The 18372-nt window shown below is 46.1% G+C and overlaps 2 protein-coding genes across 4 annotated transcripts in view; one reads left to right on the top strand and one right to left on the bottom strand.

The window, feature by feature from the left end:
• Window positions 1-11814, top strand: part of FHIP1A (FHF complex subunit HOOK interacting protein 1A) — a 235332-nt gene extending 223518 nt beyond the window's left edge. For all 3 annotated transcript variants that reach the window (XM_055336258.1, XM_055336256.1, XM_055336257.1), the window contains one exon: window positions 4255-11814. In XM_055336258.1, coding sequence (XP_055192233.1) covers window positions 4255-4508 — 254 coding nt within the window. In that variant the 3' untranslated portion in view covers window positions 4509-11814. The remainder of the gene's footprint in view (window positions 1-4254) is intronic.
• Window positions 10392-18372, bottom strand: part of GATB (glutamyl-tRNA amidotransferase subunit B) — an 89353-nt gene continuing 81372 nt past the window's right edge. The window contains exons 12-13 of the mRNA XM_055336261.1: window positions 13986-14120; window positions 10392-12520 (exon numbers count right to left, since the gene is read on the bottom strand). Of these exons, the coding sequence (XP_055192236.1) occupies window positions 12392-12520; window positions 13986-14120 (264 nt within the window). The 3' untranslated portion in view covers window positions 10392-12391. The remainder of the gene's footprint in view (window positions 12521-13985; window positions 14121-18372) is intronic.

Genomic DNA, 18372 nt, shown 5'->3' with positions numbered 1-18372 from the left:
CAAACATTGGGGTTTGCGGCGTTGGCGTGCTGTGGACGGGGAATGAGTCTGGAATGGATTTCTCGCCTAACTTTGAGATCTTGCTAGAATTAGTCTTGAAAACCCTCTGTTGTGGCTTTTCAGACCCAGAGCAACATTTTAGAAAACGACTCCTGAGTCTGACATTTATTTGTACTTCCCTTCTTCCCTGCCTTTTCCTTCAGGTGCCTGGGTGCTTGTTAGGATGGGCGGAACCCGGGTGCCTGGAGCCAGAGTTGCTCGGTCACGCAGGCCCTGCAGTCCCTTGGCCTCCAGGCAGCCCTGGTGAGAAATGGGCCTCCTCACTAACACTGCACACAGAAGCGAAGGTCCACGTGGGCAGACTTCCTGTGCCAGCTGTCACACAGTCCTCCTTGAGACTACTGATCTCTGGGCTCAGCCACTTCCCCTCAAATACTTTCCAAACCACAGAGGTTGTATTTACTTGTATTTAGTTATCTTCAGAGTCCTTTCAGATCTCTAGTTCTGGAAGGGAGGTTGGGTCAGTGGTATTTTCTTTATTTTTATTTTTATTTTATTTATTTATTCATGAGAGACACACAGAGAGGCAGAGACACAGGAAGAGGGAGAAGCAGGCTCCATGCAGGGAGCCTGAAGTGGGACTCGATCCTGGGTCTCCGGGATCACACCCTGGGCCGAAGGCAGGCACTAAACCGCTGAGCCGCCCAGGGATCCCTTTATTTTTTTTATTTTTAAATATTTATTTATTTATTTAAATTTATTTAGTATTTTCATTTTATAGAAAAGGAAGTGGAGACACTGTACAATAAGCTAGTTGCCAGGTAGGAACTATAACTCGGGTCTCCTTGCTGTTGAGCTGAGGGCCTGGTGGTGCTTTGTGACACCCCGAGGCCACTCCCTCGCTGATAGCACCGCCCTCTGTAAGGGTTTCCCTGTGAGTCCTCATGGGCATGCTCCTGCCTCCATTAGTGAAGACAGTTTTTTGTTTTTTGTTTTAAAGATTCGATTTCTTTATTTGAGAGAGAGAGATAGCAAGAGACAGAGCACAAGCAGTGGAGAGGGAGGAAACAGACTCCCCACTGAGCAGGGAGCCAGATGTGGGGCTCAGTCCTGGGACCCCAGGGATCATGACCTGAGCCAAAGGCAGCCACTTAATTGACTGAGCCACCCAGGCATCCCAGTGAAGACACTTTTGGTTCTTGGATTCAAGTGGATCAATGAGCCTTAGTAATGACACTTTTTTTTTTTTCTTAAGTGATGACACATTTTGGAATTCATGATCAAGCTAGATAAATGAGTCACAAAAACCCTTTTTTGGGGGAAAAGAGGAGTGAATGTGAAAGAGGAAGATGGAGATGAAGAATGTGCACCAGTTCCAGGGAGATCAGGTGTGGGGAAGACCCGATGTTGGGCAGCTCCTTCCCTCCTTCATTCAGTGGATGTTTATTAGCTTCTATGAATAAGGAAGTGTGCTGGGGGCTGTGCAGGCCACATCACCCACGGGCTCGGCTCTCAGAAATCTCAGTCTGGGAGAGGACTGAAAACGTAAGATCACGAGGCTGGAGGGCAATGCAGGCCTTAGCTGGTTAATAAAATAAGGTGGGAGACTAGAGCAGAGAATGGCCTCTGGGCCAGGAAGCGGAAATCTCTGTGGAGTCAGGGGCAGCGACGTTTGGATGACCCTGCCTCTGTATACGTTACACATACTGACTCACTGTTTTTTTTTTTTTTACCTCTTTTTTGTTCATTTATTAAGGTATAATTAACATATGATGTTATATTACTTTTAGGTGTACAACATTGAATCAACAATTCCGTGCATTTCTCCGTGCTCACTACCCTAAGTGCGGTTACCATCTGTCACCACACATTCTTGCAGTGGTAGTAACTATATTCCTCATGCTTTACTTTTCATCTCTGGGACTTACTTATCTTATAACTAGAAATTCGCACCTTTTAATCCCCTTCATCTATTTCCCCCATCCTGCTGCCATCTCTCCCTGGGCAACCACCAGTTTGTTCTCTGTTTCAGTCTATTTTGTCTTTCTTTGTTCATTTTGTTTCTTAAATTCCACATAGAAGTGAAATCATATGGCATCGTTTTCTGTCTGACTTATTTCACTTAGTCTAATGCCCTCTAGGTTCATCCATGTTGTAACAAAGGGCAAGATTTCATTCTTTTTTATGGCTAATGCTCCATTACACACACACACACACCACTAGATCTTTATTCATTCCTCCATCAGCGGACATTTAAGTTAACTTCTATATCTTGGTTATTGTAATGCTGCAGTGAACATAGGGTTGCACAAATCTTTTCAAATTAGTGTTTTTTTCTTTGAGCAAATACTCTGAAGTGAAATTATGCATCATATGATAATTTTTTTTGAAACTTTTTGAGGAAAGCCCATACTGTTTTCCACAGAGGCTGCACCAGTTTGCATTCCCACCAGCAGTGCAAGAGGCTTCCTTTCTCTTCACATCCTTGCCAACACTTGTTATTTCTTGTCTTTTTGATTCTAGTCCTTCTGACAGATGTAAAGTGGTGTTTCATTGTGATCTCATTATTCAGGTCTTCTGCCAACACTTAATTGGATTGTGTTTTGGTATTGAGTTGTGTATTGACTCATTTAATCCTCAGAGCAACTTTTGACCCGTGAGGACATCAAAGTACAGAGAGGTAAAGCCACCTCCTTGATGCCGCTCAGCCCGTAAGTGGCAGAGTCTGTGCTCTTCTTAACCACTGCCCGGTGTCTCTTGGGACTAGTAAGAGAGGTGTGGAGAGCTACGGGGAAGGGAATTCCATGAACAGAGTCTTGGCCTGGAATCACCGCCCACGAGTCCCACTCCTCACTGTGGTCCAGGCCAGCTTCCCTCATGAGCTTTCCTGGGCCCTTTGTAGAGCTTCGGTGCTGAAGGACCAGCGTGGGGGTGCCAGCGGGAGGTCTCCCAAGGTTGGCATTGTGCTTCAGGGATGTCAGCGCTTTTGTCCTCTATTGTCAGGACATGTTGTGTGTTTCTGCCAAAAGGTAGCAGCAGACCGATTTTCAGCAACTTTTCCAGTTCTTTATGGCATGAACTGTGATAAACTTTAATCTAAAAGATATTTAAAGCAGTAAAGCAGAGGATTTTTTTTAACACTAAAGACTATAGTAGTGAGATGTGGAAAGTACTATAAATGTCAAGAATTTTTAGTGCTGTAGTTATGCGACACTCAGAGTGTTGAAAAATGGGACTGAATTCTAAAAAGCAGCCAAAATAATGAAGAACTTGAATGTAATGATTTATAAAGAGTAGTGAGACTGTTTGAGTAGGGGCAGAAGGAGGCATAAATAACCCCTATATATATATATGAAGGCTGAAGACATTTAAGAATTCAGTAGTCAGGAAAGTTGGACCATTTTAATTAGTAAAACTGATTTGATATGGAATTGCAAATCATTTGAATATGCTAAAGTTTGGGCTCAGCCCAGATCCCTGTTACTGAAACTGAGACGGAAACCCCTGGAAACCTTTCCTAAAGGGAGGCTTCCAAGCCAAGGCTTCCAAGGGACTGCCACTGGATGTCCATGGTTGTGGGAAGTTGCCGGTCTGGTTGGTCTTACTGGCACCCAACTTCCTCTCCCTTATTTCCAACCTTGAAAAAGCTTTTTCCATTCTGTTCTCCAAAGACAGCTGGAGGTTCCGGCCGCAAACAGCTGAGGGTCCTGAGGGAGCCCTTGAGGCCCGAGCTGCACTGGGAATGGCTTGTGTAGTCCAGCATGTCTCCTGCGGCAACGTTATGTGATCGGGCCTACTTGCTAACTGTAGAGTAGTTCCCCCCAGTACCAGGAGGCTGGGGAGAGCAAGTGGAGCCTCTGGACTCCCCCAGGTAACACGTGGTTAGCTAAGTCTTCACCTGGTTGATGCAGTGGCTTCATTTTTTCCCTTTGCCATGTCCTGGGCATAGAAGGTTCCTGATCAACCTATTTTCTTGCTACGCTTTTTGCCTAAATTTCCTTACACAGGATTTGGGATAAAACTCTTGTATCACGTGCCCTCTGCTGGAGGTTATCTGCTGTGCAAATATGCGAGCCACAGGGTGGATATGGTGTGTGTTCAAGGGCTGTGTCTTCAGACTTCAGTTATAGGAACTGAACCCACGACTGGTTCCCTCAGACGCCACCCCTCAAACACACATACTTCACTTAATGAGAGGATGGACGTAAAGGACTATGGAGGGGCACCATGTGACCGTTTTCTTTCTGGTTTCAGATCCCATTCAAGATGCTTCCAGGACAGGAATTGGCAAGAACCTTTTGGATGGTCCCCCAAGAGTGCTTCAGCCCTTCCTGACGAACAGAGCCAAGGTGGCTGGGGTGCCGCCAAGCCTGCCCCTGCCCGTGAGGAACACCATGTTGGCTGCTGCCCTCTTCCCCGAGTTCCTGAAGGAACTGGCTGCCTTGGCCCAGGAACACTCCATTCTGTGCTACAAGATCCTCGGTGACTTTGAGGACTCCTGTTGTTAGCTTTTTTTTTTTTTTTTTCTAAATAGAGGTTCTTGTTTTTTAAGGTTTTAGTGTCTTGACTGAATGTTAAATGCAAAGCTGCTTACAGAAATTTCTACTTTGATATTTCCTGACAATACTTGATTTGTGGGGAGGGCAATTTTCTGTATACCTCCTCTTTCTCTAGCCGGGTCTTTCCACCTTATATAGAATGTAAGTCTCATAAGCTGGTGGCTCCTTTGGCAGGTTTTCCTTTTTCCTCCTCCAGTTTTTCGGTTGTTAAATTCTCCCATCCCTTTGAGTCACTCATCTTGCAGCTTAGGTCACACTAAGCCAATCCTGGGGTTCAGTGATTTCTGCAGGTGCCCCGGGTCAGAAGGCTGAGCTGTTCAACACACACGAGGAGTACACATCTGCTCCGCTGCCTTCTGTGTTCTGGCTCCATTTCACAAAAGGAAAGAATAAAGATGGAGCCCCTCTTGCCTCCATCACGCAAGCACACATCTTTTGTCCCTTTGCATTTTACTTCCAAGATTTGCACTCTGCCCAAACCGTGTTGCCTTATGGTATGGGCAAATCCACCGGTCTCAGCTTTCTGCCTGGGAAGTCAGATGTAGTGGTGGAGAATTTGGAATGCAGGGAAATTTTCTTGTTGCTTGAGAGCTTTCTTTAATCAGTATATCACTACCTAAACACTGGAAATGGCCTTATTTTAGTAAGATTTGCACAAAATGAAATATACAAACTGTTACATTGGGTTTTAGGACTTTGATCTGATGAAGCAAGCAGGGTATCATACACTTCTGTATCATTATTTTTTAAGTGTTTTATGAAAGGCGAACAATTTGTGAAGCTATGTTACAGTGGGTTTTTTGGGGTAAAGGGGAAGTATGGAGTGGGGTGGTGGGAGGAAGGATAAAGGTAAACTAAATGCAGCCTGTAAAAAATACTGGCCACTGTTTTAGATTCTGTGTGCTTTCTCTAATATGTTGTACTTTGCAGAGAAACAGGAACTGCACAGCCTCTTTGGGACCTGGGATGGAAGTGTGAACAGGTCACAGGGAGCCCTGCAAAGCCAAGTGCCTGCTCGTGACTCACTGCACACAGAAATGCTGCCTTCTGAGTAATGGGGTTCATTAGAAGGCCCCAACATGATGTATTAGCGCCTCCGTGCTGCTTTGCAGCCTGCTCCAAGAGGCGTAATTATACCTAGCGCCGGTCTCCTTAAACCACCAAGAGGGAGAAATGCACACAATAATTGTGCATAAAATGAGACCATAAACAGCTGATATTTGTGGATATCCAATTCCCGCCCCCCACCCCTTATTTTGTGCAGGTGAGAAGCACATAACAGGGGCGGGCCTCCCTGTCTGGAGGGAAATTGGAAGTCCCAGCTCTCCTTGTTTTCTGTGTGGGCATCGTTGCTGGGCCCTGGGGGCAGCCACAGGTCTGGCCATCATGCCTCTGGAGAACGGGTATGGGCTTAATCAGGCCCCTGGCACAGGAGAGCAGTGGGGGGACAGAGTCACAGCTGAGACCCTGCAGAGCAGAGGCTGCTTTTTTGTGCTTCATGGATCTTGTCGCAGCTTTGTATTGAGAGAGCGCCAGCCCAAGGAAATGAGGATCCCAGGAGATCTGGTCTGGGCTAGGAGGCTCTTAGCAGCCTGCCTCACAGTGTTTCCCAGTCTAAGCAAGAAACCAAAGATACCAACCTATTGTCTGTTTCTGACTTCACATCTATCTGTCTTGGAAAAGGGTTTGCCCAGCTGTGGTACAGCAGTGGGAAAGTATGAGGCCCGGCAGACTGGCCTGCTCGGGGCTTCCTGGCACTCACTGGTATAGGCAAACCCCCGGGTCTCCAATGGAAAAGAACTTGGCTTAAGGTAGAGAAAAAAGAACAGGAAGATGGGATTTAAGCTGTAATTTATTATCCTCTAGCTTTGTTTTGCACAAGTATTTATCTTCTGGTTTGGACTTATACCTAAAATGTTAAAGTCGTACCTGGAAAGTGTATTCCTCAGCTTTTTGGTTTGATGTACTCTTCTCTCCATTATCCAGTGTTGGTGTCTATTCTTCTTCAGTCCATGTTGCTTTATTAGAGTACACCACAGGCTCACATAGAAGGTGCCCTTTTAGGAAAGAGATTGCTTTTGTGCCTCCTAGCATTTTTAAAAATAGGTATTGAACTAGACTTACCTTAAAGGAGGACAGAGATGACCCAGTGTCTGGGGTGGGAGGCAGGAAAATTAACTCCTATGATGGGGTGCTGGTAGCAAACCCCCATGATGACCCTACTTGGAATTGGAAACTGGCTCATCTGTCTGAATCCGATATAGGCCTCCTCCAGAGTATTGTGTCCAGGGGTTTTCAAAATGAAGTCAGAAATTTGATCTGGAAATACATTGTAGAGAACTGGAAAACCCACACGGTTGAGGGAAACAGCCAGGTTCAGAGAATGGTGTAGATATAACAGAGGAGAAACAGCAGAATCCCGAGGCTACAAAAAAGAGCAAATCCTGAAGGGTTCGGAGGAATGACCTTCCATCTAGGCCGATATGAAGACACTGTGCAGCAGGTGGGTGATGATGGGAATTCCTTGGTGGGCAAAATCATGGTAATGTAGAGTATTCCAATCAAAGTAACGGGTGAGGCCCTTAGAAATGTGTATTTTGTAATGTGTTTGAGAAAAATTTGTAAAGATACTGGCATGCTTTAAAATGTCCCAGAGCATGGTCACTTTTCCATGTGACAGGCTCCCAGACACTGTGCTATTTGCTGGAAGGCACAGGGGGCGCAGACCCTTACCTGCAGCCCCGAGTTGGCGTCACTGTGTCTAGCCTGACGATCCTGGGCAGTGAAAGCCACTGCAGGGTTCCTGGAACCTCACACATAATTTCTCCATTCATAATGCAGGGTCTGAGGTAAAGTTCTAGATGGGGTGAATTTTATGATTCAAAATATAGGCTGAGCACTAGGGTATTTAAAATAGATTTTTAGAAATGACCAAGTCAATGTTTTTAAAAATTTAAACAAAGAAATTCCAGGTGAGTTTAGCCTAAAATACCATTTCTTGGGAGGTGGATGGATAAATTACAATTTCCCAGCCATGAAATGGAGACTCTGGAATAACCAATTATAGAGATGCGATTTTCGTGATCAGTAGATATACTTCCTTTCTCTGGTATTTAGAGGAATCGTGAAATTGCCCCCCCTTTTATCTAGTACTGTCTTGGAAAATACTTTGATGTACTGATGGATTGGAACTGAGGTCTGTGTCACGTGTAGGGAGGATGCATCCCGTTCTTTTTCGGGTCCTCAGGGGTACCTTTTCCTTAGCAAGTGGCTTTAAGTCAGATGTAGTTGTTGATTTTCAATCCACTGAGACATCATGGAGCCATGGTGTTGTCAGGAGAACATCTCTTACACTTAGAATCCAGAGACAGGATATGAGACTGTTCGGGTTGCCTGTTCAGGTTGGGCAGCCAGTGGTACTCAGGGTGGAAAGAGGTTTCAACATCTCTGAATCGGCATGGTTGCCATGGTTACATGGGTTGACTTCTAGATCTGTTTAGAGGTTCAGGAGTGTATAAGGGCTGCTCATTCTAAATCTGGATCGGTGTGCCTAGGTCGTTTTCACGGGAGAAGCGCTGCCCTGGCCGGGGTGGGCCGAGTCATTGGCGTGATGTGAAATGTGTGCAGCATAAGCTCCAGTTCTCATTTAAGGGCAGTTCAGTTTAATTGCTAATTACCAGTCCTGCATTTACTGAAATGGCTGTCAAGCTTGCCATTTTTATGAAACACTTTATTGCAGGACAGCTATTATTGCACGTGCTACTTCAAGTCACTGGCCCAAGCTGGTGTAATTTGTGGCTTGCTGTGAATCTCGGCCAGCTCTGCAGTGTTAGCTTTTCCTGGAACCAGCAGTCGGTCCTCTGGTGGCTGAGGCCACCCAGCTCTCAGTCATTAAGAAGGTATTCTCAGGCCCCTTCTCACTTCAACCATCATTCTATAAATCACACGGCACTAATTCTCCATCAGATCACAGCTTAAAACAGAACTCTGTCGAACTGGTTTATACTCCATCCTTAAATCACATCACTGACGAAACATTTTAAGAAAATGGAGTTGACGTTTTTCCTTTTTTTTTTTTTTGTTTTTAATTTTTTTTTTTTTATTTATTTATGATAGTCACACAGTGAGAGAGAGAGAGAGGCAGAGACACAGGCAGAGGGAGAAGCAGGCTCCATGCACCGGGAGCCCGACGTGGGATTCGATCCCGGGTCTCCAGGATCGCGCCCTGGGCCAAAGGCAAGCGCCAAACCGCTGCGCCACCCAGGGATCCCCGTTTTTCCTTTTTGAATGACCATCATAAACCTAATGCTTTAGAAAGAGCTCTTGGAAGACTAAGAATTGTTTTCAGGATAATTTTGCCTCAGTAAATCCTCTCTACATTCAGGCATTTATTAGGCCATTACTTGTTTTGGAGGACAGATTATCCTGGCAGCTCATTAACTGGATAAACGGGTTTAGTGTAAGATTTTTGGTGAGGTCCTACAGGGAAGAGGACAGGAGGAAAAATGGGGGGAAGCCTTTAGTTCTTTGGTGTCTGCACTTGGGATCCTAAGAGGATGATTTTAGCTAGGACTGACCCTTCCCATCAGGTCACTGTGAATTCCGTTCCCGTCTCACGACATGTGAGTAAACCTCGCTGTCAGCCACACAAGTTACAAGGCTGCCAATAGGCACCGTCGCTATGCATTCGATATGTAGTTCAGGCATCTTTTGGGGAGCTTAGATTTACTATGTCATTTCAGAACCTGACAAGGGTGATGGAAGCTTTTAGGCCAGATTATAAATTTCGTGCAGCTGAGGCTGCAGAGGTCTGTGCTTCTGAGTAGGTCTGTTGACTTTTTATTGGGACAAGTCTGCAAAAGACCTGTAACGAGGCCCCTTTTTGCCCTGGAGATATTTTTAAGAGGGAATTTGATCTTACTTAAATGATTTTTGCTAATTTGTTTGGCTAAGGGAGGCAATGGGAGAGGATTTCAGTCAGATTCTGTCCATCTCCTGCTTTAGGGTCAACTGTGTTCACAAATAATCCATGGATACATTAGTCTAAAACCTGCCAGGGAAGCATGGTAGCCATTGCCATGCTGCTTTTGGTAATGGTAAATAACAATGGCCTTTGCGAGAGACTCAGTGTGTGTTTTTCCACCAATAGTCACTATGTAGAACCCTTGAAAGGCTGCAGCACATCCAGTAGAAATGAGAAACACAGTGTGAACTGTAGGTCATTCCCATAAGCTGTGTATTGAATTAACTAACTCAAAGCTCTAGGAGGGTGTGTACTTTCAAAAATTCCCTAGCCTTCCTTCTTCCAGATAAGCAATAATTACAAAAGTGTGTGTGTGTGTGTGTCTGTGTGTAAGCTCAGCTAAAACATGCCAAACTTGGTATAAATAACAATTAGCTTCCTTTTCCTGGGGCGTGTATACTTTGAACGATAGGAACAGAAGTTCACTACGTTGCAGAAGCCTGGACAGAGTCAAGTAGCTCCTTCCTAGACCCAGATGTCCAGGATTTAAAAGCCTACTGGTTGGCAGCACCAACCTCCCATACCAAAAGGCCCCACAGAAAGCTGTCCACTAATTTTATTATATAAATTCAGTCACCGTTCACTGAAGTTATTCTGTGCCACACTGTGTGCCAAGTGTTGAGGCTGATGTTAACCTCCCACCAGAACCAACCAACCAACTCATTTTCAACTAATAGAACACATGGTTTGGGCCATGGTTTATGGCCAGGTAGAGCTGGGTCATGCCGACCTGAAGAAGAGCCAGTTTTCCAACACACCCCCACCCCCAGCCTATAGGTGTGTGGGTTCCAATGAAAGATGGCAATGGCTTTACCTGTGGCACCAACTCATACATTTTAATGAGATTTTCATCTGAACAGCAAACAACCAGACTGACTTCTCACTCATGGAAAGACTATGAGCAGAGCCATACTTGTGAATTTCTGACACTGTTGTGCAAGCACATCTTTTGACTGTATGGTCAGGTTCCAAGTAACATACCTGAGCTGTGCTTTGACTTTTTCTATTACCAGTTACAACAACACACCTGTCCAATTTTCAGGATGTCAGAAGTGAGCATGCAAGATCATGGGGCAATTGTCAGAGATTGACAGTCATCAGTGTAAAGATCAGATGTTCTCATGATGGCATTTTTCTCTGGAAATGATCCATACCACAGTTTACACTGGATGTAACAGGTTGGGTAAATGTCTTCATGCAGCTGCCCCCAAAGCCTTGATTTAAAATGGCCTGGAAAGCTCCCCGAGTGTCTTCTGTAGAGTTTGGTGTTCAAGAAGCCAGACTTTTGGTGAAAAAGGCATGTTATTTCTAACAGTGATCCTGCCAGAATCGGTCTTTGATTGCCTTTGCCCCTCTGTAATTCAGACTTGCAAGACAAGGGGAGGGAATGGACGCTGCCTTTTTTCTCTCAAAAAGAAAAATACTTTACTCCGAGGTCCAGTAGTTTTCAGTATTGGAACAGAATGCGTGAGGGGCACACAGCCTCCTGGGTGAGGTGACAGTCCCTCACAATCCTAAGTTGTTTTTTTTTTTTTTTAAAAAAACCTTACCTCTTCATGCTTGTCTGGAATAAAGCACACAGCTGGTCTCCTTTCTGTCCCTGCCTTCTCGACGCTTCTGTCACACTCTTAGGGAAGTCCTGAGTAACCGCCAGCTGCTGGAGCACCATCCGTTGCCACGCTGGCCACAGGGAGGGTCTGCTCTTCTCCAGTCTCCCAGCTGCCCCTGCGGCACTACTCGTGATGACAATGCCCAGACTCTTCTTAGTAGGCTAGGGGACTTCAGCGTAAACGCGGAGACTCCAGAATCTGGTCTGTTCCTTATGCCACGGTTTGACATGTGTTTTTAAAAAGGAGCATTTGAGAAATTGGTCTTTAAGCACTCTGAGCCAGAGGTAACAGGCATGCAGTGAACAGAGGGGCGCTCCAGTGCGGTAGACAGATGGCATTACTGTCCCCAGCACAGGGGCAAGGGCAACCCAGGCTTCATGAAGATGTTAACCACACTGGAATTACTGGTAAAGGTCATGATTTTGGTGTACTAGTTGATAATCTTATTCTTCCCAGGCAAAACAAATCAGTTTAATGTTACAGCTTTTTTCCTTTTTATCCTTTTTCTGGCCTGGGTGGTGGGGCAGAAGAGTTATCAACTGCACAATCTTTGAAGTGTAAGTTAATTTTTTATGTGATATTTCAGTATATATTTTATTCATTAAATTTATTTGAAAACTTCTGTGTTTTTTTTTTTTGTTTTGTTTTTTTCCTCTTAGTCCACAGATGGAGAAAGGCTAGTAAGACCAAACCCTCCTCCCCATCTTCAGAGGCCTCCCGAGACAACCATGTGTTTACAGCATGTCGATTCTGCTGTGGTTTTTAGTCCCACTCATCTACTTTCAGGTCTCAAATACTGCGTCTCAACCATGGTCTCTCTTGACCACTGTTCCTTCCTGGCACCCAGAGCAGTGCTTGGGACCCAAGTTTTTGGGACTTACTCAGAAATATTTGTTAAGGAATTGCAGAATGAGGCGTTTTCTTAGAATGGTGACATCATCTGAAATGGTGCCTCCTTTAGTTCAGAATCACTGAGCACTGGAACGTGCTATTTGCTAACCACTGCTGTGGTTGGAGCCATTTCGAGGTCCATGAAGCAACCGGGCTGTCACTGCTGGTCTGTGGGGGGGGCATCCTGGGGCTCCAGCTGGGGCCAGGGCCTGGGAGGCACCAGCTCTGTTGAGCCCCTGGATGTCAGGTGTCCCAGGCTCTGGTTCTCAGTCACGGCCGCCCACTCTCCCTCAGGGACCCAGAATGGCTCACGATGACAGCTTCTTCTCCAGGATCTCCTTTATCACAGTCGGGTCTGCTCGGCTGAGAGTTGCTTTTCGGACCAACCCAATCATTTTGTTTATAGCTCTGGGATTTCCCCTCTTCATGGCCAGTACCTTTAAAGACAGAAATTGTTTTACAGGAGAAGATAATGATGTGCATACTTAAAAATACTAAATTAAGGTTTATGGTTACTGGAATTTAGATTGTTTCTCTTCTGTTAGCATTAGATATTAAATGAGAAAAGGAAGAGGGGTGGGTGAGCTCCTGGGGTGGTTTCTGGGCTCCTGTCACAGGGCATGCTTGTCACTCTGCTGTTTGATGAAAGTGGACAAGAGGGCTATGACGCATCATGACTGTTTGCCCACAGAGAGAGCAGGTGCACAGGAACAAGGCCGTGCTCCTGGGTGCCACAATGACAGGAGAACATGGAGCTTCTCAGTCTTGGGGGTGAGTAACCTAAGAGGAATGATCTAGTCTAGTCAGAGCCAGGTCCTTCTCTAATCCTCCAGTCGTGTTCAGCAGGCACTGAAATGCATAGCTTTCCTCCCCATCTTAACCCCCTGCCAGGAAGACATGTTTATCAGAAAACAAGTCCACAGAATGGCAACTCTCCCAGAGCATTTGGGTTGGGGGTGCGCTGTGGTGGGCAAGATGGGGACTATGGAAGCAGGAGGCTCCAGATTCCTATTGAACAGCCACAGGCTGCCAGGGCCACCCACTCTGACCTCCTGCTCGGCAGCATCTTGATGGGTAATAACACGTGTGAGTGTCTGCACTTGGTGCCGGAGAACGAGTCCAAAACAGAGAGTGTGTCTTAATCATTCACTACAGATGAGGCAGGAAGATGGAGATTGCCCAGACGCAGTGCAAGCTCATTTTCCTTATCGAGAGCTCTTTTCAGAGCTGTTAGTGTTCCTGGCAAGCCGATGGGTGGGTGGGTATTTTTCTGAAAGCGATGCTAGCAATTTTTTACCCACTAAAAAATCTCTAGACAATGTGATTAGACTTGGGGAGGGAGGGATGGTGGTACTCTAGCTTTTTTTTTATTTTGTTCTATGCTTAGAACACAAAAGGACTTGGTTTTCAGGTATGCTCCTGTCAAGGATTTTCTCCATAATTCACAAATAATTTTCCTTTCTGCCTTTCTACCCACCTTTCAAAGGCAGGGAGCTAACGGGTCTGCCTATCTTTCTTTCCTTTCTGCAGTCATGCCTGCTCGTTCATTAGTGAGAGGTCTCCTTATAAAGCAGAGCTAGCTAGAACACATTCAAAGTGCATCATGCTGGGAGGTCAAAACTTGGACCTAGGGAGCTTGATAAACACCCCTGTAAACTGAACTCCAGGAGATTAAACCCCAGAAATGGATATTCTTTATAGGAAAAGTTGTCCTTTTCTAATCGCCTAATTTGAGCTCTTGACCTTAGCTAAAAACAGATAAAATGTATCAGGGGCTTCCTGATGCAACTGGGCCAGCCCTTATCAGGAGGGGTCTCAGGGCCACGAAGGGGAGCGGTGGAGAGGCTGTCGCCGGGTCCGCAGGCCGCCACGGGGACCCCTCACCCTGCAGGCCGTCCTTACCACTTGCGGGTGCTCCTCCATCACAGCGAGGCAGACCTGGTCCAGCGCCTCTCCATCCTGCATCAGTTCCAGCTGCTTTTCTGAAACAATCTGTGATGGAGTCTTCCCTTTACTCCTCCATAATTCCTCAAACACCTACGGGCCAGGGTGGGGGGGAGAGGGGGCATAGACATGAGCGCTTGCCTGGCTCTCCAGGCTGCACCCGGGGCGGGGGGCGGCAGGGACGCACCCGGAATGAGGCCGCTGCAGGGAGCCCCTGGTCAGGCTGAGCTGCACGCTGGGAACAGAGCAGACCATGGGGGGCCCTTGGCACCGGTGGGGTCGGCGCACGGCAGGGGGGCTGGAGGAGCTGCACCCCGAGGCCGAGCCAGCAGCAGCTGGGCCCACGCCGCCGGCACCTGCACAGAGGGAGGCCGTGTTGACGAGGGCAGCACGGCCAAGGGAGGTAACCGCTGCACCGAAATGAATGAAGTCCCCAAAAAAAAGCCTGCTGGGAATTATGATCTTAGGGGGGCAAGAGAGGGGCCCCATAATGAAGCTACAAAATGGAAAATAACTAAAAACATAAATCCTAATCCGCAGGGGCCTGTGCCACGCCACATTTATCCCCTACTGGTAGAGCTAGACCCGAATCTGGCTAGGATAATTAAGTTAATGGTGTATTTTTTTTTTTAAAGCAGTAACAAATCCCCAAACTTATCAAAGTAAGGGAAAAAGGAATACATTTTTAAAGAAGGCCTAGCCTAGGGGAGTCCTCCTCCTCCCTCTTTTTTTCTGGGGTGAGCTGGAAGGGGTGGGGTGTGGGTCCCCGGTTAGTCTCCGGCGCCCCCTGCATCTCCGCCTGCAGCCAGGACCGGCACACAATGCACCTTGCGGATGTTCCGGCTGAAAATGGGCCAGCCAGGAGCCCCTCCTCCCAGACAGGCAGGGCTTGTCAATAATTAGCACACGCAGCGGAACAAATGAAGGGGAAGATGCCGGGAATCTCCGTAGGGCTCAAAGTGTTCCCCGATGGACGGAAATAACCACGAATATTTGTCACAGCTACAAGGTCTGCGCCTCCCGCGACTGTGGCCCAGCGAGGTCCTGGGTGGGCTGTCCCATGGGCTCCCCCGCAGGGCACCCTCCGGCTCCAGCACTGCAACCCTGGCTGCTTCTAGAAAACCTGCCCCTGCTCTAGAAAAACACTGAATGTATAAGCCTCTAATCAATTTGGCAACTACTTTTCTACCAGAAAAATGGGTAAGGCACTGAGAGTGAGGGCCACAAAGGCACGTAAGAATGTTCCATGCCTTCAACAAATGTATAATGGAGTGCTGGCAGCACAGGAACTGGAGGGCGGAACGATGTGTGACGGAGATTATACCCAAGGAGCTGCCGAAAGCAAGTCTGAAGAGTTTCTCTGACCTCTTTCCCTGATACGTTTTTCTTAAACAGACTTAGAATACTGTTGTAACCATTCTAAGAGTAAAGGGTAGGGCTGTAGGATCAAAGTGGCAGGGCAAGAGGATCCTGAACTTGCCTCGTCCTGCGGACCTGCCAGCACTATGGCCACACACAGAGCAGCCCTTGCTGACGACAACCCGGGGACCAGCAGAGCAGCACTTCCACAACTAAAGATCGAACAGAAGAGCCACGCGCAGATGGGCAGGAGGGCAGAGATGTGGTCTAGTCAGGACCCATGAGCCTGCTGTGGGCCTCCACGAGCAGGACGGATACCACAAATGCTCCTTCCTGAGGAGCATGGGGTTCAGGCCCCACCTCAGGCACCCGTGCCTTGGGGACTATACCCCGAAGATGAGCACCCCTCCTCCCCAATAATGTCTGCCTTTAAAAATTAGCAGGGAGAGCAGGAGTGCCTGCACTTCAAGGGCTGGCACATAAACTCACTGTGACACCCAACTCAGAGGCAGCAGTTTGCAAAGTGCTTGGACCACAAATGAAGATTTATTGGCTAATTTTAGAGTATGTGCCAGAGGTGCATGGATCTGCGGGAACTTTCTCGGGCAAAGGAAGCACTGATGGACGCCATTTCTGAGACTCTCCATCTACCTTGCTAGCACTGCTGAACCCACCTAGATGTTCCCCTACAAACCCACCCTGCCTGTCAGGGACACCCCCAACAGTTTCTGTGTACCACACGTGGGAAGTCGCTGGGGCTGTCACTACCCCAAAGTGGCTCCTGCTCTGCTGCACCCAGTGGGTGGACTTGGCTGGTCCTCACGAGCATACCTACAATAGTCACAGCCACGCATTGTAGACAGCTGGGTTGGAGGCCGCCCAAGCTCCCCAGTGTGCCTGCAGCATTAATGGCCAATTACAACAAAACAGTGCGTGCAACCCACAGAAGGAACACCCCTGGAGTACTTGGTTCTAGTGACCAGGAGAGGCTGTGTTTCTGGACCCCACAGGACACCTACAGAAGGTTATTCTTTCAAGACTGGGACATGTAGCTGATCTGCTTAATAGATAGAAACAAATACGGAGAGGCAAAATGAAGAGACAGAGGAATACGTTCCAAACAAAAGAACAAGACAGAACTTCAAAATAATGAACTAAACAAAATGGAGATACACAATATACCCAATACGGAGTTCAAAGTAACAGTCATGAAGATGCTTGCCAAACTCGGGAGAAGAGTGGATGGACACAGAACTACAACAAAGAGAAAATATGAAAAAGAACCAATCAGAGCTGGAGGATACAGTAACTGAAATGAAAAATACAGAACAAGGAATCCATAAGAAATGAGAGGATGCAGAAGAATGGATCGGGCTCTGGAAGATGGTAGAGGAAATCTTCAAAGGCGAAAAGCAAAAAGAAAAAGAAAGAGAATCTTAAAAGCAGCAAAAGGAAAGCAACTAGTTATGTACAAGGGAAACCCCAGAGGACTCTAAGCTGATTTTCCCACAGAAGTCTTGCAGATCAGAAGACAATGGCATGATATATTCAAAGTGCCAAAAGGAAAAAACCTACAATCATTAATACTACACCTGGCAAGATTATCGTTTAGAATCGAAGGAGAGTGTTTCCCAGAAAGAAAAGCTAAAGGATTCCCCACTAAACTAGCCTTACAAGAAATGTTACAGGGGGGGACGCCTGGGTGGCTCCTCGGTTAAGCGTCTGCCTTCGGCTGAGGGCTTGATCCTGGAGTCCTGGGATGGACTCCACATCGGGCTCCCTGCATGGAGCCTGCTTCTCCCTCTCCCTATGTCTCTGCCTCTCTCTCTCTCTGTGTCTCTCATGAATAAACAAATAAAATCTTAAAAGAGAGAGAGAGAGAGAGAGAGAGAGAGAGAGAGAGAGAAATGCTACAGGGACTTCTGTAAGTGAAAAGGAAAGCCACAATCAAAAGTAAGAAAATTGTGAAAGAAAAAAAAAATCTCTGATAAAAGCAAACATACAGTAAAGGTAGAATGAAGGTTGAAAGACAAAAGTAGTAAAACCAACTCTACAAAAATCAGTTAATACACAAAATAAAAAGATCTAAAATATGATATCCAAAACACAATGGGAAGGGGAGGAAAAATGTAATCCTTTTAGAATGTGTTTGAACTTAAGTGATCACCAACTTAAAAAAGGCTGCGGTATACGTAGGGTATTATATTCTGAACCTCATGGTAACCACAAACCAAAGAACTAATAATAGACACACACAAGATAAAGAAAAAAGAAATCCAAACATAACACTACAATTCATCAAACCACAAGGGAAGAGAGTAAGAGAAGAAAGGAACAGAGATGAGCTACAACAACCAGGAAACAATGAGCAAAATGATAACAAGTACATACCTACCAATTACTTTAAATGTAAATGAACTGAATGCTCCACTCAAAAGATACAGGGTGGCTGAATGGATAAAAGAAAGACTCCAAAATGCTGCCTTACAAGAGACTCCTTTCAGACATAAACACACACAAAAACTAAAGTGAAGGGATGAAAAAAGATATTCTATGTAAATGGAAATGAAAAGAAAGCTGAGTTGCCCATAATTGTATCAGACAAAATAGATTTTTAAAACAAAGACTGTAAAACAAGACAAAGGGCACTATGTAATGATAAAGGGATCAATCCAACAAGAAGATAGGACAATTGTATCTATGCACCCAATACAGGAGGACTTAAATACACAAGGCAAATATTAACATAAAGGGAGTAACTAACAAAAATACATTTGGCTCTTGAACAACATGGAAGTTAGGGGTGCTGATTGGCTGTGCAGTCAAAAACCATACAGAACTTTTGATTCTCCCAAAACTTAAGTACTAACAGCCTACTGTAGACCAGAAGCCTGATAACACATCAGTCGATGAACGCATATTTTGTAGTTATATGGATGAGATAGTGCATCTTTATAATAAACTAGAAGAAATAAAATATTAAGAA

This window comes from Nyctereutes procyonoides, unplaced genomic scaffold (genome assembly GCF_905146905.1).
Source record: "Nyctereutes procyonoides isolate TBG_1078 unplaced genomic scaffold, NYPRO_anot_genome, whole genome shotgun sequence".
NCBI lineage: Eukaryota > Metazoa > Chordata > Mammalia > Carnivora > Canidae > Nyctereutes > Nyctereutes procyonoides.
Note: the sequence above shows the minus strand (reverse complement) of the source record. Positions and strands in the feature narration are given on the sequence as shown.